The sequence below is a fragment of the Diabrotica virgifera genome, chromosome 3, assembly GCF_917563875.1.
Source record: "Diabrotica virgifera virgifera chromosome 3, PGI_DIABVI_V3a".
Classification (NCBI taxonomy): domain Eukaryota; kingdom Metazoa; phylum Arthropoda; class Insecta; order Coleoptera; family Chrysomelidae; genus Diabrotica; species Diabrotica virgifera.
The window spans coordinates 158,836,137-158,863,187 of record NC_065445.1 but is presented as its reverse complement, the minus strand read 5'-3'; the positions used below and the strand labels follow the sequence as shown (position 1 = coordinate 158,863,187).

Genomic DNA, 27,051 nt, shown 5'->3' with positions numbered 1-27,051 from the left:
ATACGCCTCCAAGACTTCTACAATTTGCAAGTCATATGGATGCTGCAGTAAAGACGATAGGGAAGGAATTCTAAACCTTGCAATTCAAATCCCCCGTCTGCAGCCGGCTAGGAACTGAAAGATGCACCATAGTTACTCTACTGAGTAATACGAAAATAAAATAATAAAAATAAAAAACATTTTTATTATTTTATTTTCGTATTACTCAGTAGAGTAACTATGGTGCATCTTTCAGTTCCTAGCCGGCTGCAGACGGGGGATTTGAATTGCAAGGTTTAGAATTCCTTCCCTATCGTCTTTACTGCAGCATCCATATGACTTGCAAATTGTAGAAGTCTTGGAGGCGTATACATGGGGATGTACCAGTAAGTTTTCAATTTAAAAATTTTTTAGTGATTTTTGATATTTTTCAATATTAATTATTTGCTATTAGGATTGAAAACTTGCTTCGTATTTTTACGGCCAGATGGCGCTAGCCACCCATTACCATCACTTTGGCTGCAATATTTGGGAAAACCTTTCGATGCAATTTGATTGGATTAAGGAGAACAGTGCCTACGTTCCTTCTGATGACGCTCCAATAAGAGCAGGAAACTGCAGTTAAAGGGACTGGCTGCACTCCTTATTCTAATTAAAGAGTAAGATTGTTTTTCCTTCGTATTGCAGCCGAATAAAAATGGTACACATTTTTATTATTCAACCTCTCATCTTTACCGATGAGCCCAGGGAGGTTGAAGAGGGCGAAACACATTTCTGAGAACTGGTGTTTGGATCTTTGATTCTATTCAGAAAATTTTTCCCAGCCCGAAATAGTGGATGTGTGAGTTATTCGTAAGGGGATTTTTCCACATTCTCTATTTCATTTGTTGATTTTGGTATATATATATATATATATATATATATATATATATATATATATATATATATATATATATATACGTATATATACGTACGAAATTTAGTTCGGCAAAGTGATGACGGTCGCAAACACAATACTTTTTCCTATCTAAAAAGTGCAAAACGTCTCTAAAAAAGTTTTCACTTCACAAATTTATTTCGTCGAAGAAATGACGGTCGCTAATTTAATACTTTTTCCCCATCTAAAAAGTGCACAACGTCCTCAAAGAAGTTTTCATTTCAAAAATTTATTTCGTCGAGGCAATGACGGTCGCGAGGACGGTCGCTAATTCAATACTTTTTCTCCATCTAAAAAGAGCACGACGTCTCTTAAGAAGTTTTCAGTTCAAAAATTTATTTCGTTAAAGCAATGACGGTCGCTAATTTAATACTTCTTCCCCATCGAAAAAGTGCAAAATGTCCCTAAAGCCGTTTTCAGTTCAAAAATTAGTTCGTCGAAGCAATGACAGTCGCGATGACGGTCGCTAATTCAATACTTTTCCCCATCTAAAAAGGACACAACGTCCCTAAAGAAGTTTTCACTTCAAAAATTAGTTCGTCGAAGCAGTGACAGTCGCGATGACGGTCGCTAATTCAATACTTTTCCCCATCTAAAAAGGGCACAACGTCCCTAAAGAAGTTTTCACTTCAAAAATTAGTTCGTCGAAGCAATGAGGGTCGCGATGACGGTCGCTAATTCAATACTTTTCCCCATCTAAAAAGGGCACAACGTCCCTAAAGAAGTTTTCACTTCAAAAATTTATTTTCGTCGAAGCAATGACGGTCGCGATGACGGTCGCTAATTCAATACTTTTCCCCATCGAAAAAGGGCACAACGTCCCTAAAGAAGTTTTCACTTCAAAAATTATTTCATCGAAGCAATGACGGTCGCGATGACGGTCGCTAATTCAATACTTTTTCTCCATCTAAAAAGGCCACAACGTCCCTAAAGAAGTTTTCACTTCAAAAATTTATTTTCGTCGAAGCAATGACGGTCGCTAATTCAATACTTTTTGCACATCTAAAAAGTGCACAACCTCCCTAAAGAAGATTTCTCTTCAAAAATGTATTTCGTCGAAGTAATGACGGTCGCGATGACGGTCGCTAATTCAATACTTCTTGCCCATCTAAAAAGTGCACAACGTCCCTAAAGAAAATTTAACTTCAATAATATTACTATTCTTATACGTAGATTATAATAGTATACGTCGCGATGACATGACGGTCGCGAAATCAATCCTTTTTCCCCATCCTAAAATAGATTGTACATTTATTTTAAATTTAAATAATTCTACACAATTTATATATAGATACACATAATAATTATACGGACAAAATTTATTTCGCCGAAAAGATGACGGTCGTAATGACGGTCGCCAAATAAATCCTTTTTCCCCATCGTAAAATAGGTTTTACATTCATTTTAAATTTAAATACTTCTATACAATTTATATAAACCTACACATAATATACCTATATATTATGTACACAATTTATTTCGTCAAAGCGATGACGGTCGCGATGATGGTCGCGAAATCAATCCTTTTTCCCCATCCTAAAATAGGTTTTACATTTATTTTAAATTTAAATAACTCTACACAATTTATATATACATACATGTACATAATATATAACATATTCGACGACGGTCGCAATGACGGTCGCGAATTCAATGCTCTTTCCCCCATCCCAAAAATCGCACAACGTCCCTAAAGAAGTTTTCACTTCAAAAAACTTAAATTCAGTTTTTAAAACGTAAGTATATTTAAGTTAAAAATATATACCACAGCTTTGACCAACTAATATTTTTTCTAATTAATGTTTTTAATTTCAATTTTAAATTAATCACTTTGAAATTTATGTCAAATTTACAGGAAAGGTTCCATGACTTGTCACTACTGGCGCTCACGAACTTTTAAATATCCCCTCTACGTACGAGCTCACAGCGTATACGCATATGAACGTAAATAAATAGATAATTAAAGTTGTACATGAAAATGATGAAGTACAAAATAACATGTAAAATACTCAAAATAATACGTAGCAAAATACGTGTAAAAATATTTAAAGTGATATGTAATGATATCAAAATTTAAATTCAACTACCTGACCAGAATAAATATGCAAATCATAAGATACTAAACTGTGATTATTAATTTAAACATGTACAGTATCTTATTTAATACCACAAAGATAATAATACGTAAGAGTATTGCAAAAATGTAAAATGTGAAGTTAAAAATGTAAAAGTTGAGAACACAACACAAAAATTGTTAGTAAAAACTCACGTTTTGATTGAAGAAGTGATCCTGGCTGGAGCCACCGTGATTTACGGTAGCTGTCCCTGGAATCTTCCACCATTTCCATCTGCTCTCCCGATGCCTGCGGCCAGTACGCTCTGCTAGGTGCGAGCACCCTGCTAGGCCCATACGCTCGGCTAGGGGTCTGTCGGGACTTCATGCTTCAGGACTCTAGCTGGCTTCAGAGCAGGAAACAGCATCTCCACCAGGCAGGAAACCAGAACCAGCATCTCAGCATCTTGGGTAAAACCACGTTATGGGCGCCATGTCATCTGGGGATGTAAAAAGGGCTCAAAGAAAAATGAGAAAAGCCCACCTCCACGATGCTGTCCATTCCATGTGTTTGCTGGAAGGTTGTGCTGTGTCCTACACAAGAGGTTCGTTTAACAACTTCCTCTTATAGGATGCCTTTCTAGGCGTATCTTTTTATCTAATTTGTTTTAATCTGCCACCCTGAAAGGCAATTAGGGATGCAGGTCGAAGAATTATAACACAGTTTAAGTTGAAGAAAAAGTAGCAGCATAGATTCTATGTGTCGCGAGGCATTTCGCCTGTAAAGCGGCCAAAGGCCGAGGAAGCGGCCGAAGCCACAGCTTGTACGTGAGCGCTCGATGAGAAGTGACGGCTAAGAGAGAGATTTGAAATTTTTCCTTTAATTTATACTTTTTCGAGGTATAGCGAGAAATAGTATTCAAAATTTAAACGCGAACCGACCAATCAGGAACGTTCCTGGTTGGTGGACGGAGGCTAAGCGAGAAAAAGTCCGCAGATATGTGTAATTTTGTGACAGTCCGTATTCTTGTCCAAACTCCGCTATTCCGGTCACCAGCCTCTAAAGATCCCCAATATTTTCAGCTAAGATGACAGTGTCATCCACATATCTAATGTTGTTAATGGGAACTCAATTTACCTTTATTCCAGCTGTTTCACCCTCAAGAGCTTTTTTTAAGATCTCTTCCGAGTAGAAATTAAAAAAGATTGGCGACAACACGCATCCCTGTCTCACTCCACGTCTGATTTCAATTTCCTCTGATAGCTGATCGTTAACACGTACTTTTGCTCGTTGTTTATAGTATAAATTAGTTATAATCCTGAGGTCATTGTAGTCTATCTTCTTTGATTATAGAACATGCATTAATTGTTCATGTCGTACTTTGTCGAATGCTTTATTATAGTCAATAAAACACGCATATATATCTTGGTTGACGTCCAGGCACCTTTGTATAAGTATGTTAAGTGAAAAATGAGCTTCACGAGTTCCTAGGCCTTTGCGAAACCCAAATTGCGTATCATTAATGTCTATGCGAGGTTATTCGGTTATGGATGACTTTCAATAGCAACTTTGGCACATGGGACATCAAGCTAATGGTGCGGTAGTCGCCGCATTCTTTGGAGTTTTTCTTTTTTGGGGGACAAATAAATATGGAATTTAACCATTCTTTGGGTAATGTGCCTGAGCTAAAAATTTTGTTCAAGAGTGTCACTGAAACATCAATATGCTGCTCATTTATAATTTTTAGAAGGTCGATAGGAAGCATGTCAGGTCCTGGACTTTTTCCGTTCTTCATTGTTTTAATGCGTGGATTATTTGTTCTTTTGTAATATCTGGACCTATTTCTCCTGAAGTAAGTTCTATGTGTTCCAGGTCCCCTCTTTCATCATCGAACAGTTCGTCTATTGTATTCTGCCCAACGTTGTAATTTCTCATCGGTCTGTGTTATAGCAACACCGGGTCTATCCAGAAGTGCACCACTGATATTTTGTTTTATTAGTACATCCATTTCTTTGACTTTCTTATGAAGATTAAATAGGTCGTATCCTTTTTGGAGGTCCTCGATCTCTTTGCATTTCTATTCAAAGTGTTTTTCTTTTGCATGCTTTATCAACTTCCTTATCTCGTGTTTAATCTCCCTGTATTTATTGTTATTTTTGTTCTTATATTGTCTCCGTTGTTCCATCATATTCAGTATCTCGTTGGTCATCCATTCCTCTTTTCTCTTTGTGGAATCCTTTAGTATTTCTTTACCAGGTTCTAGTAGGCAATGTTTTAGTCGCTCCCAGTGCTCGTCAATATCATTGATGTCTGTGTTCAGTTTTCTGCAGTTCATATGCAGTTCGTGTTGAAGGCATTCTTTTACGTTGGGTTCTTTAAGCTTGCTTATGTCTATTGTAGCAATTCCCGGATGTCTTTTAATATTTTTAAGTGTGAGTGTAATTTTGGCGATGTGATCTGAGGCCACGTCTGCTCCGGGATATGCTCTCACGGCTTTAACAGCATTACGATATTTTTCGGTTATCATAATATAGTCTGTAATAGTAGCCTCTAATACAAATGATGATGTCATGTTCACTAATAAAACTCTCGTGCCCAGTTTAAACACAATAACGTTTCTCACGAAACGTATTACACAGAAGCGTAGATACCGCTTGTTTTTTAATGTGAATTTTAGTGTGAACCACGTTCGTTATTCACTAGTAATGTAAATCCACCTTAATGTCTATGGCATGGCATAGACAATTCTTGAGACCATCGTGCTGTACGAACATCTCTTTACATTAGTCGTGTAGCAAAAGCCAACTACGTAAGCGTGAGCCACTACGTTATTTACTAGTACAATGTGATGTAAACGCGCCTTAATTAGGATTCTGGTTGTTATGCGATACTTATTGATAAAGTCGTTTTAATTTTTTTCTCGCTTTACACTATGCTCTGTCACTTTCACATCAGATTCTTGCAGTAAGTATAAAATATTTTTCATTATTTTTATTTCTAGATTTTAATCGGGGCCTATTCTCATATGTTTTATTGTGGCATATTTAAATTTCATTCTACGAAAGTTGTCAATCCAAAAATAATTTATATATCTTTTCTTAGAAAGAAGTAGATGGCAAGTAGAATCCAGCTAGCATGTAGAGTTAATTTGTAATAAATCAAAAGATGGCAACAATAAACTTTATTTAAGAACTCAAAATTACAGTTGCTGTTTGCAAGATTTTCTTACAATCTGAGGAGCAAAATCGGATCTAGTAGCCCGATTTAATAGTTCGGCGTAAAGATCTAACCTTTGTGACATCTGAAATAAAAAAAAAAATTAAAGCACTCATGGGAGTGCCGACAAAAGTGAAAACTTCTTATAGTATCTAAATTACGAGCTCAATGCTTTTTCCCCATCCAAAAAGAAGTGCTATACTTATATTATATACGCGTTGCGTACGTTCTATGCTATTTATATATACAGGGTGGGTAACCACTAACGGGACGGAAGATTACAGCGATATGGTAAAAGATTTGAAAAAAAATTTAAATTAATAGTTTGTAAGCTGATAAAAGCTACATTTTAAAATTATTTTGAAATATACAGGGTGTCCCAATAAATGGCGGCGTATCAAAGTTATATTTTTTCTTATGGAATACCCTGTATTTTATTGCATTTTTAATTGTCCCCAAAAAATAAGGTATAGTTTCATAAGGCTTCCCTATACCTATGTACAGAGTGTTCTGAGTTATGTTGACTTTTCTTAAAATGTAAAGTTTTAAAAGAAGGCTTATTCTCAAGTTATTTAAGAAATTATAAAAATATTACTTTTACATATAAATTGTTGAATATTGGTTGAATGTAATCCATGATTAATTATTACACATTTATCTACAGGGTGTTCAAAATTTACAGTTTCATTATTGGAGTATTCAATGTGTCATATGATGCTTATTTTAAATGGAACACCATATATATTAATAAATAATTATACTTAACAAATTTACCTCTTTCGAATGGTATATGGATGTCCTATACCTAGGTCTCATAGTTCTTGCGTAATTTACAGTTATTTAAATTATTAATCTGCAAATCGATTTTAAAACAAAATATGAAGTTAATTAATGTCATTGTATGACATTGTCATTTTATGACAATACGGTCTGGTAATTATCTTATAAGTAAAGCATTCCATGATTGATTATTACACATTTATTTACAGGGTGTTCAAAATTTACAGTTTCATTATTGGATTATTCAATGCAGCGTAATATGGTTGTTATTTTATTAGAACACCATGTATATTAATCAATGATTAAACTAAACACAGGTTTCTCTTTCTAATGGTATAGAGATGTTCTATAACTAGGAGGCATAGTATAATAATAATAATAATTTATTCAACAATAATAGGTACAATCTTTTTAGATATTTACAGCTAAAGTGAATAAATTAACCCGAAGGTCTCCGAGAGGTGTGGATACACCTGTTTCGGTAAATATGATATAAAATAATAAATAATAACATATTAACGTAAATAACATAAATAACATAAATAGCAACATAATACAATATAATATAATACAATAAATAGATAGGTACGTTTTTTTTAATTGTAAATACACAGTTATGTTTTAGTAAATATGATACGTAGAATCAATAATATAATGAAAACAATAAAATAAATACTTAGTTTAACAATAAAGCACGAATAATTAATTTTTTTTAAACAATTATCTATGGCTCAATTAGTTAGTAATATTTTTGAAGAATGGTGTGTATACGTATGTTTTATTAAATATGATAAAAATAATAAGCAAAATAAATCAGTTTAAAACAATATAAAATTTGAGTTTTTGCGTAATTTACAATTTTCTTAAACGGTACATCGATTTTAAAAATATTTATAGTCACTCTCGATTTTTTAACCAATCATCTTGGCATAGTTGTTATAGAGTGTAGTTGTAAATAAATATGTAGGTATATTTTTATTTGCTGATTTGTAAAATACATTTTTTCGTTATTAAAAATAACTAAATACATAACGAAACATATAGAATCTTAATAAAACAAATACATAAATAATACAAAATGAACCACAACTTAGTATAAGTAAAAAATTATCAGTTATGTAATACATGTTCAAAATGTTTATACAACAAGCGATTTTAAATGATTTGTTTACATTATTTAACATAGCTGGTGTTATAGACGCAAAAGCATTCGAAATTCTTAATTTCATAAAAATATCATCTGAAGTAGTAGAGTAGGAAGTGTAGCATTTACAATATTTTTAATATAACCCCATTTAAAAAAATTCATCTTGGTCAATCCTGGTGACCTAGGTGGCCAATATATAGGTATGGACCGAATCTATCTATCCATTTATTTCTAAATTTTATGTTGAGGTTATTCTTAACATCACGTCAAAAATAAGCTGGAACACTGTCGTCCAATTGGAGCCACTTGTTTGTTCGCACGCTAAGTGGAAGGTTTTAAGATGGATCCAAAAAACTTGTTTTAAGAAATTTAAAAAAGTTGCTCCATTCAGATTTTAGTCAAAAAAATATGGGTAGACAACGTATTCGCTCAGAATACTGCCCCAAACACTTCATCGATGTTGGCGATCAACAGTAAAATGTTTGTTTACTGTATCATAATAAAATGAAAGCTATGTCTATTAAACAGACGATTATTATGGTAGGGGAGCCCAAGCGGGGATTTTTGCAGTTACTCGAGCGCGTCAGATTATCATATGGGGAGAAACGTGGTACCCTGCAGATGTACCTCTGCCATATATTGGCTCTTAACACAGGGGAGTTCGTTTAGGGGGGCCCGAAAAAAAAAATCTCTCCTTAAAAATACTCGAAATTGTCAGATTAAGATAAGGTAAGTTAAGTACATGCAAAACAGTGTATATTTAAAAAATCTGACGATTTGAGCGGGGCGTAAGGGAATTGGTGAGTCACAAAGTTTCACAAGAAAAAGGCGAATATTTCGCGAAATGAACGTCAGATCGAAAAACTAAAAACTACACGTTCAATATTTATCAAAAATTTATCGATAGATACCAAACACGACCCCTCGCAGAGAGGGGTGGGGGGTAAATTTTAAATTTTAAATACAAATCCCGCGATATTTAGCAAAATAAACATCAGATTGAAAAACTGCTGAATACAATTATTTAATATTTTTGAAAAATATATCGAATAGTACCAAACGCGACCCCCCACGGAGGTAGGGTGGGGGGTTACTTTAAAATCTTAAATGGGAGCCCCCATTTTTTATTGCAGATTTGAATTCTCTGCATAAAAATAAGCAAATTTTATTCGAAACATTTTTTCGAATTGTGGATAGATGGCGCTATATTCGGAAAAAACGATTAATGGAAATGGAAAATTAAATTAAAAAATGGCAAGCGCCCGCTAAAATGGAAAATTTTACTTAACTTTTTTTGGTTTTAGGACCTAATAATCACAACCCAATAGGTCCCCAAAGCGCTCGAGTGACTGCACATTTAGCATACTTCGCTCCCCTACCATTATGAAAAGTAGGTAGATTCGTCTGTACACAATACATTCTTAAAAAAAATCAGGATCTTCTCCAAATTCTAAAGTCTATAAACGAAAAGTTAAACGTTCCTGTTCTGTCTAATGCTGGTGTAGTTGAGTTTTATACGGATGATAGTGGTTTTTCTTATGTATTCTACATACACTCGTTTGACTGATTTCCAATTGACTCGAAATTTTTCACGTACATACTAGTATTTGGGTTTTCCGTAACAGAAAGCAGGATATCAAGTTCGTTGACGTCATCAAAAATAAATGGTTTATTTTTATTTAACTTTTCGTACCTATGCAACATTACCAGTAGCACGGAATCTATCGAGAAATCTCTCAAAAACGTCTTTTTTGGGTGTCTTCTATCAGGATACTACTAAAAGACCATTTTAAAAATATTCCCCAATGCAAAGTAGCATGTCTACTCTTTCATAGATAGCGTGATTATTCATTTTTAGGAACAATTAAATTTGAATGTAAAAGTCATTTTTAAGTAAAAAAAAATGAATATCATACACGGATGCTTATAGTTTTGATAATTACCAGACCGTACTGTTATAAACTGACAATGTCATACAATGACATTAATTAACTATATCTTTTGTTTTAAAATCGATTTACAGATTAAGAATTTAAATAATTGTAAATTACGCAAAAACTATGACACCTAGGTATAGGACATCCATATACCATTCGAAAGAGGTAAATTTGTTTAGTATAATTATTTATTAATATACATGGTGTTCCATTTAAAATAAGCATCATATGACACATTGAATACTCCAATAATGAAACTGTAAATTTTGAACACCCTGTAGACAAATGTGTAATAATTAATCATGGAATACATTCAACCAATATCCAACTATTTAGATGTAAAAGTAATGTTTTTATAATTTCTTAAATAACTTGAGAATAAGCCTTCTTTTAAAACTTTACATTTTCAGAAAAGTCAACATAACTCAGAACACTCTGTACATAGGTATAGGGAAGCCTTATGAAACTATACCTTATTTTTTGCGGACAATTAAAAAATGCAATAAAATACAGGGTGTTCCATAAGAAAAAATATAACTTTGATACGTCGCCTTTTATTGGGCCATACACAAACCTTGGGCCTTATATACAAACCATTCAATTTAAATTTTTTTGAAATCTTTTACCATTTCGCTGTAATCTTCCGTCCTGTTAGTGGTGACTCACCCTGTATATATATATATATATATATATATATATACATATATATATATTTAAAAACATAAGATGTAGTATATATATATATCCAGTATATATATATATATATATATATATATATATATATATATATATATATATATATATATATATATATATATATATATATATATATATATATATATATATATGCTTTCTGTTGTTTTCCGGGTTTGACTCCGCGTTGAATAATTTTGGTTTTGAGAAAAACCATTATTTTGACGACGTTTCGGCAAGATATCACTTGCCATTGTCAAGTCAGGTGGTTCCGCTTCTCGCTGCTGCTTGAAGTAAACTGAATTCTTACTCACGATACCGTCACTTATGTAGTTGATCCTGATGCTGCTGCTTGCCCTGCGCGAACTCGTGCTCTTGTTATTGGTCCGGTGTAGGTTGCAGTCGTCGGAGGGATGTTACGCGTGGATGTTGCGGCCTGATTTATTTTGGTCTTTTTCTTCAGTACCGTTTTCCATGTTGTAGGAAGCCGTTGCGCATCATCTCTTTGGTTTAAGCCGTTGGGATTTCTTTCAATTTCTATCGATTCTCTGATTTCCCGTTTTCTTTTTACTTCGATGTTAGCTAACATCGTTGTTTGGTTCAGGTTTATTGTGTGTCCTGTATTTGCGACATGTTGAGCCAGGGATGACGTGGTTTCTCCCCGTTCGATAGCATTTCGGTGTTCTTCTCGTCTTACCTGGATTCTTCGGTTGGTCTGTCCAATATACGACTTTCCACAATCCCCACACGGAATCTCGTATACACCTTGGCTTTCTAACGATATTTTGGTCTTTGGTGTTGGTAAAATAGTTTCTATGTTGTGTTTTCTCAGCACTCTCCCTATTTTCTCTGTCGTACCCTTCACATATGGCAGAATGGTTTTGCCGATCGGTTTATTGTCTTCTGTAGGGTCCTTATCTCTTCTTCGAGCATTTTGAGCTTTTTCGATGTTGTATGTTGAGAAGCCGTTTTTTCTTAACGCTGTTTTCACGTTATGCATTTCTTCATTTTGATGTTCTTGGTCTGTCAGTCTTTCGGATCTTGTAATCAAGGTTTTGATGACTGAATGCAATTGTGCAGGATGGTGGTGTGAAGCAGCATTTAGATATCTATCGGTATGTGTCGGTTTCCGATACACTGTATGGCCTATGTGTCCGTCTTGTTTCTTTATTATTAACACATCTAAGAATGGAATTTGATCGTTTTCTTCCAGTTCCATGGTAAACTGGATTTTATGGTGGATATTGTTGATGTGTTCTAAAAAAGCCTTTAGTTTTTCTTCTCCGTGGGTCCAGATGATAAAAGTGTCATCCACGTATCTAAGCCACAGTTTGGGTTTGTATTCAGCTGTTTCTATTGCCCGCTGTTCTATTTCCTTCATAAACAAGTTCGCTATTAGTGGTGACAGTGGGGAACCCATCGGTGCTCCTTCAACTTGTTTATATCTTTGTTCCTTATAGATGAAATAAGTGTTATTTAAACAGTGTTTGGTTAGGTTTAGTGCATCCGGTGATATTGGATACTTTTTGCTTATGATGTCCAGTGATATCTATAGGAACATTCGTGAAAAGTGAGACAACATCGAAGCTGACTAGCAAATGTCCCGGCTCAAGAGTCACACCTTTTATACGCTCGATGAAGTGGCTCGCGTTCTTGACGTAAGAATCCGCTTCTTCCGCGTATGGTTGCAGCTGTTGGGCCAGAAATTTCGCCAGCGGTTGTAAGGGAGATCCGGTGGAGCTCACAATTGGTCTCAGTGGTAATCCTGCCTGGTGTACCTTGGGTAGGCCGTAAAATTTTGGGCATCTAGATGACTTCTCTCTAGGTATGAGATGGACCTGTTGTTCTTTATTGATATTTGAGGCTTTGATCTTGGCTTTTGTTATTTTCTCTAGATAGGTTGTCGGGTTTGACGAGATGCTTTGATATGTTGTATCATTTAAGATGTCGTTTATTTTTGTTTCGTAGTCTTGAATATTCATCACTACCGTAGCGTTGCCTTTGTCAGCTGGAAGCACGATGATTTCTTTGTTGTTCTTCAAATTATGTAAGGCTTCTTTCTCTTCCCGTGTTAAATTTCTTTTTGGTGGTTTAGCTGTTCTTAATATTTTTGATACGTCTTGGCGTATGATCTCGGCTGTTTCTGCTGGGAGATTAGTAATTGTAGTCTCTACCTCAGTAATGATGTTTTCTACGGGAATGTATGTAGGTGCAACAGCAAAATTGAAACCTTTTGCAAGAACACTATTCGTGGCTTCATCCAGTGTCAGATTTGAAAAGTTATATACTAAATTGTTTGTTTCTATTTGTGGATTTTCTTTCTTTTTTGGCCGCTGTTGTAGTAACAAATTTTCAAACTTTTTAATTTGTTTGGTCTTAGTGAGATCACCATCAGTTTCTGCTCGAAAGTTTGACAGTTGTTCAAAGAAATTCCATAATGTTGGATGGATTGTGTTACTTAGTTTAAGATGCAGCTGTAATGATTCTGCATTCATTTTGTCGATTTCTCGTCTGGTATCATGGATTGCCTCTCTAATAAGCGCCAGGCTTGCTCTTCTTAAGATGTTTTTAGTTTTATAGTTGTTTTTGTGAAAAGTGAGCTTCATATAAGTCGGTATAATGCTTTCGTCACGGCAGCGTTCTAAAAACGTAAGGTTGCATAACAACGTCCTTCGTTTCGATCGTAGTTTTTCGTATCTTCTGATGTCTGGTAGAATTTCCTCCCCGTAGAGGTTAATTATGTTACACTTGAAGTTTCCGCGGGAGCTATATGTGCCTTCTGTTGTTTTCCGGGTTTGACTCCGCGTTGAATAATTTTGTTTTTGAGAAAAACCATTATTTTGACGAGGTTTCGGCAAGATCTCACTTGCCATTGTCAAGTCAGGTGGTTCCGCTTCTCGCTGCTGCTTGAAGTAAACTGAATTCTTACTCACGATACCGTCACTTATGTAGTTGATCCTGATGCTGCTGCTTGCCCTGCGCGAACTCGTGCTCTTGTTATTGGTCCGGTGTAGGTTGCAGTCGTCGGAGGGATGTTACGCGTGGATGTTGCGGCCTGATTTATTTTGGTCTTTTTTTTCAGTACCGTTTTCCATGTTGTAGGAAGCCGTTGCGCATCATCTCTTTGGTTTAAGCCGTTGGGATTTCTTTAAATTTCTATCGATTCTCTGATTTCCCGTTTTCGTTTTACTTCGATGTTAGCTAACATCGTTGTTTGGTTCAGGTTTATTGTGTGTCCTGTATTTGCGACATGTTGAGCCAGGGATGACGTGGTTTCTCCTCGTTCGATAGCATTTCGGTGTTCTTCTCGTCTTACCTGGATTCTTCGGTTGGTCTGTCCAATATACGACTTTTCACAATCCCCACACGGAATCTCGTATACACCTTGGCTTTCTAACGATATTTTGGTCTTTGGTGTTGGTAAAATAGTTGAGATCTTTCTGTCCGTATTAAATATCGTTTCTATGTTGTGTTTTCTCAGCACTCTCCCTATTTTCTCTGTCGTACCCTTCACATATGGCAGAATGGTTTTGCCGATCGGTTTATTGTCTTCTGTAGGGTCCTTATCTCTTCTTCGAGCATTTTGAGCTTTTTCGATGTTGTATGTTGAGAAGCCGTTTTTTCTTAACGCTGTTTTCACGTTATGCATTTCTTCATTTTGATGTTCTTGGTCTGTCAGTCTTTCGGATCTTGTAATCAAGGTTTTGATGACTGAATGCAATTGTGCAGGATGGTGGTGTGAAGCAGCATTTAGATATCTATCGGTATGTGTCGGTTTCCGATACACTGTATGGCCTATGTGTCCGTCTTGTTTCTTTATTATTAACACATCTAAGAATGGAATTTGATCGTTTTCTTCCAGTTCCATGGTAAACTGGATTTTATGGTGGATATTGTTGATGTGTTCTAAAAAAGCCTTTAGTTTTTCTTCTCCGTGGGTCCAGATGATAAAAGTGTCATCCACGTATCTAAGCCACAGTTTGGGTTTGTATTCAGCTGTTTCTATTGCCCGCTGTTCTATTTCCTTCATAAACAAGTTCGCTATTAGTGGTGACAGTGGGGAACCCATCGGTGCTCCCTCAACTTGTTTATATCTTTGTTCCTTATAGATGAAATAAGTGTTATTTAAACAGTGTTTGGTTAGGTTTAGTGTATCCGGTGATATTGGATACTTTTTGCTTATGATGTCCAGTGATTCATCTATAGGAACATTCGTGAAAAGTGAGACAACATCGAAGCTGACTAGCAAATGTCCCGGCTCAAGAGTCACACCTTTTATACGCTCGATGAAGTGGCTCGCGTTCTTGACGTAAGAATCCGCTTCTTCCGCGTATGGTTGCAGCTGTTGGGCCAGAAATTTCGCCAGCGGTTGTAAGGGAGATCCGATGGAGCTCACAATTGGTCGCAGTGGTAATCCTGCCTTGTGTACCTTGGGTAGGCCGTAAAATTTTGGGCATCTAGATGACTTCTCTCTAGGTATGAGATGGACCTGTTGTTCTTTATTGATATTTGAGGCTTTGATCTTGGCTTTTGTTATTTTCTCTAGATAGGTTGTCGGGTCTGACGAGATGCTTTGATATGTTGTATCATTTAAGATGTCGTTTATTTTTGTTTCGTAGTCTTGAATCTCCCTTACAACCGCTGGCGAAATTTCTGGCCCAACAGCTGCAACCATACGCGGAAGAAGCGGATTCTTACGTCAAGAACGCGAGCCACTTCATCGAGCGTATAAAAGGTGTGACTCTTGAGCCGGGACATTTGCTAGTCAGCTTCGATGTTGTCTCACTTTTCACGAATGTTCCTATAGATGAATCACTGGACATCATAAGCAAAAAGTATCCAATATCACCGGATACACTAAACCTAACCAAACACTGTTTAAATAACACTTATTTCATCTATAAGGAACAAAGATATAAACAAGTTGAGGGAGCACCGATGGGTTCCCCACTGTCACCACTAATAGCGAACTTGTTTATGAAGGAAATAGAACAGCGGGCAATAGAAACAGCTGAATACAAACCCAAACTGTGGCTTAGATACGTGGATGACACTTTTATCATCTGGACCCACGGAGAAGAAAAACTAAAGGCTTTTTTAGAACACATCAACAATATCCACCATAAAATCCAGTTTACCATGGAACTGGAAGAAAACGATCAAATTCCATTCTTAGATGTGTTAATAATAAAGAAACAAGACGGACACATAGGCCATACAGTGTATCGGAAACCGACACATACCGATAGATATCTAAATGCTGCTTCACACCACCATCCTGCACAATTGCATTCAGTCATCAAAACCTTGATTACAAGATCCGAAAGACTGACAGACCAAGAACATCAAAATGAAGAAATGCATAACGTGAAAACAGCGTTAAGAAAAAACGGCTTCTCAACATACAACATAGAAAAAGCTCAAAATGCTCGAAGAAGAGATAAGGACCCTACAGAAGACAATAAACCGATCGACAAAACCATTCTGCCATATGTAAAGGGTACGACAGAGAAAATAGGGAGAGTGCTGAGAAAACACAACATAGAAACGATATTTAATACGGACAGAAAGATCTCAACTATTTTACCAACACCAAAGACCAAAATATCGTTAGAAAGCCAAGGTGTATACGAGATTCCGTGTGGGGATTGTGGAAAGTCGTATATTGGACAGACCAACCGAAGAATCCAGGTAAGACGAGAAGAACACCGAAATGCTATCGAACGGGGAGAAACCACGTCATCCCTGGCTCAACATGTCGCAAATACAGGACACACAATAAACCTGAACCAAACAACGATGTTAGCTAACATCGAAGTAAAAAGAAAACGGGAAATCAGAGAATCGATAGAAATTGAAAGAAATCCCAACGGCTTAAACCAAAGAGATGATGCGCAACGGCTTCCTACAACATGGAAAACGGTACTGAAGAAAAAGACCAAAATAAATCAGGCCGCAACATCCACGCGTAACATCCCTCCGACGACTGCAACCTACACCGGACCAATAACAAGAGCACGAGTTCGCGCAGGGCAAGCAGCAGCATCAGGATCAACTACATAAGTGACGGTATCGTGAGTAAGAATTCAGTTTACTTCAAGCAGCAGCGAGAAGCGGAACCACCTGACTTGACAATGGCAAGTGAGATCTTGCCGAAACGTCGTCAAAATAATGGTTTTTCTCAAAACCAAAATTATTCCACGCGGAGTCAAACCCGGAAAACAACAGAAAGCACATATAGCTCCCGCGGAAACTTCAAGTGTAACATATATATACATATATATATATGAAATAAACGAAAGGATTTCTCTGGTGTACAGAAGAAATCCTTTCCGTGGCGGCCGTGACCATGTGAATTCAAAGTCTTGATAAAAGACTATGAAACGACAAAAGATACCTCTTTGTATCACAGATTTGTCTACAAAGCCACGTTATTCGCTACGCATTCCTCAATAACGGAGAAACCGTGATAATATGAAAGAATGGCGATTGCATTTTATTATACTTCATAGTCTTTTATCAAGACTTTGAATTCACATGGTCGCGGCCGCTACGGAAAGGATTTCTTCTGTACACCAGAGAAATCCTTTCGTTTATTTCATATAGATGTCGTACCTAGTGTACTGAAGTCTGGTATTTTATTATTACCAGGAAGGCCCCATGCATTTTATTCCTCTTCGACCACTTCACCTAGGTGTTCCTGACGAGCGGTTGACATAACCTGCGAAACACGTCGTGTAGAATACCGGTGGTGGTCGAAGTGTAATAAAATGCAATCGCCATTCTTTCATATTATCACGGTTTCTCCGTTATTGAGGAATGCGTAGCGAATAACGTGGCTTTGTAGACAAATCTGTGATACAAAGAGGTATCTTTTGTCGTTTCATAGTCTTTTATCAAGACTTTGAATTCACATGGTCACGGCCGCTACGGAAAGGATTTCTTCTGTACACCAGAGAAATTCTTTCGTTTATTTCATATAGATGTCGTACCTAGTGTACTGAAGTCTGGTATTTTATTATTACGAGGAAGGCCCCATGCATTTTATTCCTCTTCGACCACTTCACCTAGGTGTTCCTGACGAGCGGTTGACATAACCTGCGAAACACGTCGTGTAGAATACCGGTGGTGGTCGAAGTGTAATAAAATGCAATCGCCATTCTTTCATATATATATATATATATATATATATATATATATATATATATATATATATATATATATATATATATATATATATATATATATATATGTCTTCATATCAAGGCGAGATCCGTTTGTATCATAAGCTATACAAGATGAGATCCGTTTTGCAAGGCGAGATCCGATTTTGGATCTCACCTTGTATTCACGTGTATATAGTGACATCTCTATGTAACAATGGTTGGGGTACAAGGAAATCGATTTTTGTCTGGACCTCATTTTGCACCCCTTTTGGTAAATTTTATATTGCAGTGGTTCCACTAAATCCGCTGTAGAGGGCAGCGCGCGCGATCCGTTGTGTATATGCTAAATATATATTTTGCAGACAACCCGAGACCGGTAAATTTGGAAACATCGCAAATGAATTTCACGGTCAGCTCTCTCACTCGGCTTATGTCTAGCTTGAATAAGGATATTTACATTATTTAAGGGCTCTGTCCAGAAAGGCGATTGTCAAATATCTCGAGAACTAGACGGCATATCGAAAAAACTTTGGAATGCTTTTTTAATGGTTTTTCAAAATCTATATACTTATGCAATAGCAGGGTTCTTATTCTGCCTGCGAAAGCGGTGGGTGTAGCAACTTTAAATTATCAACTGACACCCTTTATTTTTAATTAAATAGTTGAAATTTAGAATTAAAAATACACAACTTTTGTTTGAATCGATAATAGCTTCTTTAATCCAGTCGGAAGAGCTTCAAAATCGTCGTTTTGATGACATTTTTAGGGTTTAGGGGTACCTCAGGTAGTTAGCTTAAAACGTAAGAAATAAATTTGAATAGTAACGGATTAAGCCAACACAGAGCCTATCGCAAATGTATACTTTTCATTAATGTTTATTGATAAACAAAGCTCCAATTCTATTTTACTTCAACTCATTTTAACGCTATTTCAATAAACTAACCGGTTCTTTTTTCAGTTTTTTTGGTAAAATATTGTAACTTATAGACGAAAATTCTTAAAATCGGCTATTTTTCATTTAATTTGTCAATAAATAATTAAATTGAGAAAAAATGGGTCAGATTTACATAAATTTTGTTATTCCGTCCATATAGAAACTAAAACAATTGTTACGTAGTTACACTGAGTGTCATAAAAACCGTGTATTTTTACTCATTGCTTTGAGCTATTTCACGTAATATCGAGATATAAGTTGTATTTTTACATAAGTTATATTAACGTTAAACTGACTTAATTTATAGTTTTATAAGCAACAACTAAGTATAGCGAAATTTATAAAACCTTGTTTAAATTGTTTTACATGCTCTGTAATGCGGTTATCTTAAATTTTGTTTTGAATGTTTTTCTTCTTACTGGTAGACAAAAAATGGCAAAATGTGCATTTTTGACATCAAATTGTTGATAACCAACATAGTTACTACTCAAAATATTAAAAAAAACTAACCGTCGGTATAACAGGTTACCTGGCAACCAGATGCAGAACAGTACCATAAATGCTTTCCACTTTTTAGCACTTTCTTTAAGTGAAATTTAAAATCATTTACCACCAATAACTTACACCCATGTTCACTCATTACGAAATCTGTTACAAGAATTTCAGCGATTTCAGCCATTTTTTCAAAATTTATTTGGATTTTCTCTAGTAATCCTTCCAAAAGACAATACATAAATGATGAATACCTTTTACACCAACTTCAAGAAGGGGAATTTATACAGGTACATACCTGGAATTATTATATGGACCGTTCACTCTTGTTAGAGTATAGTTCGCTCAAATATGAGCTCTTTTAATCCATTTCACGCGGTAAATTAGTCGGCTTTTCCTTTAGGTCGTAGTTCATAGATTGTGATGTTTTTTTGGCTTCTCTACTATCTTCTTCCACTCTCTCCGGTCCTGAATCTTTTTTCTCCAGTTTGCAATTTCCATCTTTGATATATCGTCTAGCAGTTGATCTTCCCATCTTATTTTTGGTCTTGCTCTTGGTCTATTTTTTACTGGTTTTCAGTTCATTATCTTCCTGATCAGTTCTTCTACCCCTCTTCTTTGTGTGTGCCCAAACCATCTAAGCCTTTGTGCTTTAATGAATTTTACTATACCCTATTCCACGAACATACGCCTGTTTTGGATTAGTTCGACAACGAATATTTTACTGTGCAAAATAAGAAGAACGAAAGTAAATTGCAAATTACATTGTTGTTTATTGGAATAATTATTAGCGCCATTTACTTTCGTACTTCTTATGTTGCACAGTAAAATATTCGTTGTTGAAATAATCCAAAACAGGCGTATGTTCGTGGAAAGGCCCATATATCTTCTCCTTTATTTATATTTATTATTTCATGGTTCATCAGCTTTAGTGTTTCTGTCTTTACTGGGCCATGTATTCTTCTCATAATTTTTTTCTCAATTATTCTTAACTTTTCTTCGTCTTTTTTCGTAAGGCACATTACTTCTGCTCCATAGGCTATCACTGATCTGATTGCTGCTGTGTATATTTTTGATTTTGTTTTTTTGCTCAAGTTTTTGTCCTTGAGTAATTGGTGATATTTCCAATATACTCTATTAACTGCTTTAATTCTTTCGTTTATCTCTATACTCCTTCCGTTTTTGCCGTCCACCATCGCCCCCAGGTATTTGAAGCAATCTACTCTCTGGAATGTATTTTCACCTATCTTTATTTCTGTTATTCTGTTTACATTGTCTCGTTTGCTTATAAGATATTTTGTTTTATTCTGATTGATTATTAATCCTCTCGTCTCTGCTTCTCTTACCAGGGTTAAAAGTGCCTCTTCTAGTCTTTTTTTTATCTCGTGCTACCAGTCCCAGGTCATCTGCATATCGTATGATCTGTGTTGAGCTTTGAATGATTGTCTTTTTCACCCCTGTGTCAGTAATTACTGCTTCTAGAGCGATATTAAATAGTGTCGTTTGTCGTTGACAGACTGTCTCCTTGTATTACTTCAAGTTCTATTTTGATGTCATTTGTATCGCCCTCATTTGTTTTAACTTTTGCTGTTGAGTCTTTTATTGTCATTCTAGTCTAGATAGTCTTATTAATTTTGCCGGTATCTCCATTTTTTTCATTTATTTTAATAATTGTTGTTTGTATATGCTGTCGAAGGCCTGTTAGAAGTCGATGAATAGTATGTGTAATTCTATGTCATGTTCATAGCTTTTTTCAATTGTTTGTGTCAGTACGTGTATTGCATCTATTGTTGATCTTTCTTTTCTAAAACCCTGTTGGTATGGTCCTATAATTTTTTCTGTGTAATGATTTAGTCGGTTTCTTAATTGTGGTCAATATCTTATACGTTGTATTTAGTAGCATAATTGGTCTGTAGTTGCAGCACTTAGTTGGATCTCCTTTCTTAAAGATTGGTGCGATGTGTCCGTTTTTTCATTCTATGGGCATGCTTTCGTCCTTCCAAATTGTAACCATTAACTTGTGCATTCGCTTCGTGAGCTCCTCTCCTCCGTTGATGATCAGTTCGTTGTTGATTTCATCTGGCCCTTGCGTTTTGTTTACTTTTAGTTGTTTTAATACCTCCATGAATTCCTGATAAGTAGGTGCGCCCTCCTCTTCATCTCTGTTATCTCTTATATCCTCATCCTCTGAATATGCCTTATTGTCGTTTTTGTATAGGTCCGCGAAATGTTTTTCCCAATCTTTTTTGTTTATTTTTGTGACAGATTTTTTGGTACTCTATTGTTGTTTTATCTATTCGAACAATTTCTTGTTGTCTTTATTATTCGTTTTTAATTCTTGCATTTGTTCAGAGATCCATGTGTTGTTCTTTCTTCTATAGAGTTTCAATGCTTCTTGTTTTTCTTTTCTATATTGGTCCAGTTGTTCCTGTTCGGCACTTTGTAGCCATTTGTTTCTTGCGAGGTGCTTCAGTTGACTTTTTTGGTGACATTCCTCATCAAACCATTCTTTCGATTCTTTGTTTTTTGGAATCCTATTATCTGTTCTGCTGTCTCTATTATACTGTTCTTTATGTTTTTCCATTCTCCTTCTATTTCTATGTGCTCGTACTGACCCAATTTCTGTTCCAGTTGTTCTGTATATTGTTGCTTTGTTTCTTGCGTTTTCAGATTGGCTATATTCCATTTCCTCCTTTTTCCTTCCTTATGATTATTTGCTTTGATTATTTTCATCTTAAGTTTTGCTATCAACAATATGTGGTCAGTGCCTCCATTTGCCCCTCTATATGACCTTACGTCTTGTACTATTTGTGTCCACTTTTTCGAAATTAGAGTATGATTTATTTGGTTTCCATCCATTCTTCCTGGTATCATCCATGTTATTTTGTGTTCTTTTTTATGTTTATTCCCAGTACTAACTATATATGTGTTTGTTGCTGCTGCTAGGTTGCAGATTTCTCCTCCATTATCATTCGTAGTTTCATGAATGGTTTCTTTGCCAGCTATATTACGATTATAGTCCTCCTTTCCGATCTTTGCATTAAAATCACCCAATATTATTAATATGTCATTCCTCGGAATATTTTCACAGGTTTCTTCCAGGATGTCGTAGAATTCTGCTTTATCTTCTTGGTTTGCTTCTTCGGTGGGTGCATAGCAATTGACTATCGAGATGTTGGCTTGTTTATTTTCTTATCTAACATATCTTTTCATTAACTGCTTTGAATTGTATCACTTTTTCCCTCATTTTTTTGTTCACCATAAATGCCGTACCATTCGTTCCCTGTTTGTTTTCTCCCGAATAATACATGCTAAAGTTTTTTTTCTCAATTTTTTCTTTTTTCTTCCATCGTATTTCCTGTAGGGCTAGGATTTCTAGTTGGTATTTTTTCATTTCAAGAGCTATTTCTTGCATCTTACCTACTGCCAGCATGGTTCTAATATTCCAAGATCCCATTTTAATGGGTTTTGTTCTTTTCTTCTTATTGAGATTATTTCTTTATCTTGTGTGCGTTATTTGGTTTTCGTTAACCGTTTGCATTTCCGAGTCTTTTTTTGCCATGTCAATATCATATTTCAGCCGCTGTTCTTCGTTTATTAGTTTTTTGAATTTTCTATCAGCTGTTCTCTCTCTTCGTCCCATATCTAGATTTTGCCATTCACTATTAATTTCTTGTAGCCGATTTTCGTTTGCTTACCTTTGCTTCTTTCGTCCTTTGCTATTTTAGTTATTTCCTTTTGTATTTCTTTTTCTTTGGATGTCCAATCGTTGTTTATATATATACGATCTTTATGCTGTTTTAGTTTACGTTTCTTGTTTAGGATTTCAATTTTATCCGCGAGGGCTTCTGTTCCTATTGCGCATACTGTTTCTCCTATTTTTTTTTGCACTTCTTAGTTTTATTTGTATTTGCAACTCTTGGGCTATGAAATTCTCCATTTCTTCTTTTAATTTCTTATAATCATTTGTTTCTACTTTCAACCCAGTTACGATCAAGCTTTTCTTTTTGCTAAATTTCTCCAGTTGATCCATTATTTCATGTAGCTGTTTTACTTCTTTTTTTAGTTTTTGATTCTCTGCTTTTACATCCATTAACTCTTTATTGGTTTGTTATTATTCTTTCCTTATTTGTTTTATTTCCTGAAGCATTTCATCGTTTTTATTAATTGGCTCTTTCATTATTGTAATCATAACATTTTCCATGTCTTCCTTGTTTTCGTTGCCTGCTTTGCTTGGTGACCGTTTTTTAATTTTACTTCTATTAAAACAATCATCCAAGTTTTCTCTTTTGCGTTTCGTTTCATCATCGGTTTTACTTCCTGTGCCATTTTTTCCATTTTCTAGGAGTGCAGCGCTAAATACCTGGAATACCGATATTAGATTATCAACAATACTTAAAAAATGAAAGTTACCAATTCACCGGTAATTAATGGGTTATCTAAAAATTACCTGCGCACCAGAGTTGCCAGTTGGCCTGTAATTAGGATGGAGGATTAAAATAGATACGAATTCACCGGGACCCGGAAATATGCACACCCTGATATTCTAGTTACGTAAGCTCGTCCGATTGGCGCATGACGTCAGCAACAGAGTAAAGCATAGTCCCGTCTATGCGTTCGTAATACGAACGCGAATGAAATTTGAGAATAGTACAAATGAATGAATTATGACTAAAAGAAACTAAGTGATTTTTATAGTTTAGAGGAAAATTATTAAACTATTTACTTTTATTTAAATTGATTTTCAGTTATTTGTAAAGTTCCCAGTTTCTTGATTATATTGGTATCCGGAAAATAAAAATATTCATATAATCGATATCTAATAAAATTATTATATTTCGTTAGTTGGCAAAAATTGATTAGTGGCCTACACATTAGTAAATATAATTTTTACCAAGGGGAAGAAAAGCCCCAAAATAAAACCATAAATTTAATGGATTGATAAAAAAAACAAAATTTTTTACTTTTTAAATAATGTATTTCATCAGATTTAAGTAAGAGGCTTGGAAAAGACAAAAATAAGTTTTACAGTTTTCATGCCATGCACTTTATTTAAATTTTGTGCATATGAAATAGACGTACATACAGCAACTATGTAGCAGTTTTCATAATTTTTCTTATACGCAATGTCCGGTTGTTAAGAGACTTGTTTAATTCTTTAATTCGGAAATACATCCGAGACCTAAAAAATAACTTGTTCGCTTTGTTAGAACAGTCTACAGTTACACTTTTGGACATAAGGTTTTCTAAACAATTTTTAGTTACCAAAATGGAATCACCATTCATGTGGAAGGAAAAATTGTCTCCAGTTACTTAATATATGACAAGAGAGTGTCTGATGGTTTACATAAACCACACTTACTCAAATGATCAACCCACGTGTACGTTGAAACATCTTCGGATTGAATACTGGAGTCCTTCAATTTATGGCACATATAACCAGCCAAATTCTCCAAACCATCATACTCGAGGTCACTAATGTTTTTTCATTCTGACTCTCATTGAGAACTTGTAAATCCACAACTGTTTCGTTGTTAGAATCTAGCCTTTGGATCAATTGTCCAGAAATTGGTAAATCTGGGATGTCGCCTGTTTAAACGTTCGAAAATTCGTTCCGTTGCCTTTCCTACCCATATATAACTTTTATAAAATATAATAAACCTTTTTGTAAACACTTTAAAAAAATTTTAATGGGTTTTCCCCGAAAAGAGCTTCATTTTTTGGTACTATGTATCACGTTAAAATATTTGATTTGGAATTTGAAGGATAAGATCGTCTTTTTTATGAGCTACAAATTTACTTTTACTGGTTCTATAGACTAAGAATATACCATTTTTTCGTTTTTTTTTACATGCTACATTTTTTCTAAGAATATTTTTTCGATAAAATACTTACTTTTTGAGTATTTGCGAAAAACCGCCGAAAAACGTGTTTTTTTTTTTGTTGAAAAGTACACATTTTTAGTCGAAAGTGACTCTAGTACCTACTACTGAATTAACCTAGTACCTAAGTTAAAAAAACTCTATATAACAAAAGTTGCTTAAAGTTAGTCAGATCTGTTTCCGGACTTATTTTAAACGTATATTTTTTCACCCTCCAAGTAAAAGCAATCAACGGCACAAATTCAACTTTGAAGTGGGGGATGGGTAGAATCTAGATCCAAATTTTCATGCAATTAGGAGTTGACCCTGAAAATTATGTGTGTTTCTTTTTATCTTTTAAATCATTTTACTTAAAATCATTTTTTAACTACCAAATAATAATTACATATTCAGTTATTTTATTTTTTAAACTTTAATAATAATTATAAAAAATTTTACTTTCTTGTAATGTATTTTTAAAACAAGCAATCATTTAAATAATTATTTTGTAACAATTTGTATTATTTAAGAATATAATAATTACATTTTGGTTTCGTATTAAGTGTTTTTTAAGAATATTAATGTACAGTTTTAAAATATTGTATTGCAAATAATTATCATGATTAAATGGTTATTATTTGTGAAGTATTCTTTTTCTTTTTTCACACCCTTATGTATGTAACAAAACTAAGGGACTTTCTGAAAGGTAAATCGTAGACGTTAAAGACACAAAAGAAGCGATACTTAAAAGTTACATAAAGAATTCGAGACAACGCTGTTGATGCCGTCATTGACTCCGCCCGCTATATATCTGTATATCGTGGGAAATATACAATACAACACGAGCTCCAATCGCTCGACAAATACTCTTTAGAGCTGGCATCAGTGTGTGATCTCGCGTTGATCGGTAAATATCTAAAATTTCGTATATAAGTCCTCCCCTTTACTTTTCAGCTACGGATCTCGTTTCGCTGTAAATTTATCAGAAAAACTTAAGTACAAAAATCTTTTCCCCTCTAAGTGTGCCATGATTAATATGTTAATTATAAAGATAGTTATGAACAATATACTCCAATAATTAATTTCCTATTGGTGGATCTCGGGTTGTCCTCGATTTAGTCGGATCTCGCCTTGATATGAAGACGTATATATATATATATATATATATATATATATATATATATATATATGTTATATCCGTTTTTACCAACTAACCTTAATAATGAAGTACCTACTTATTTCCCATCAGCAGATATCAGGTGTCAGCCATCTGAACCGACGCATCCAGTATCAATGTCAATGTCAGCGGAATCAACGACGTCCAAGCTTTCTCACAACCTCAGCATTTTGCTAATTGTATTAAACCATCTGTCGGCTTTAATTTGTTGTTCGTAATAATTTAGATTTAGTACATGTAACTTTAATTTTTCTATTTTTCAAAATAAAATATTTTTTAAAAAGTCTAAAAAGTTTTAAGTGATATAAAAATTGGCGCAGTCAGTAGGATCTGGAAACGTTGTTAGAACACGGAAAAGCCTAACTGACAACGGTGGATTCCAATCCTTTGATTCAGAAACGGACCAACCAAAAGGCAGAGCCGTCATCACTTTGCAGATATCTACGGATTAGGAACACTTGGTGAAGCCCCTGGTAGAGACGCTGTCGAGAACAAGACGACTAGATGTTTTTGGATTTAGTGTAAGTCTAATATTGAATCATCTCGTATATTATTATTATATTATTTTACATTTATTTTACATATTATTATTATTATTATTATTATTATTATTGAATACTGTTCGATATTCCAATATTGATTATACTGAAAATCAATAAAAACAAGTACATATTTAAT

At 34.9% G+C, this 27,051-nt stretch overlaps 1 protein-coding gene across 3 annotated transcripts in view; it reads right to left on the bottom strand.

Annotated features, from left to right (window-relative positions):
- Positions 1 to 6,136: 6,136 nt before the first annotated feature.
- The window catches only part of LOC126881366 (beta-ureidopropionase-like), an 818,769-nt gene continuing 797,854 nt past the window's right edge, over positions 6,137 to 27,051 (bottom strand). For all 3 annotated transcript variants that reach the window (XM_050645608.1, XM_050645609.1, XM_050645610.1), the window contains one exon: positions 6,137 to 6,271. In XM_050645608.1, the coding sequence (XP_050501565.1) occupies positions 6,170 to 6,271 (102 nt within the window). In that variant the 3' untranslated portion in view covers positions 6,137 to 6,169. The remainder of the gene's footprint in view (positions 6,272 to 27,051) is intronic.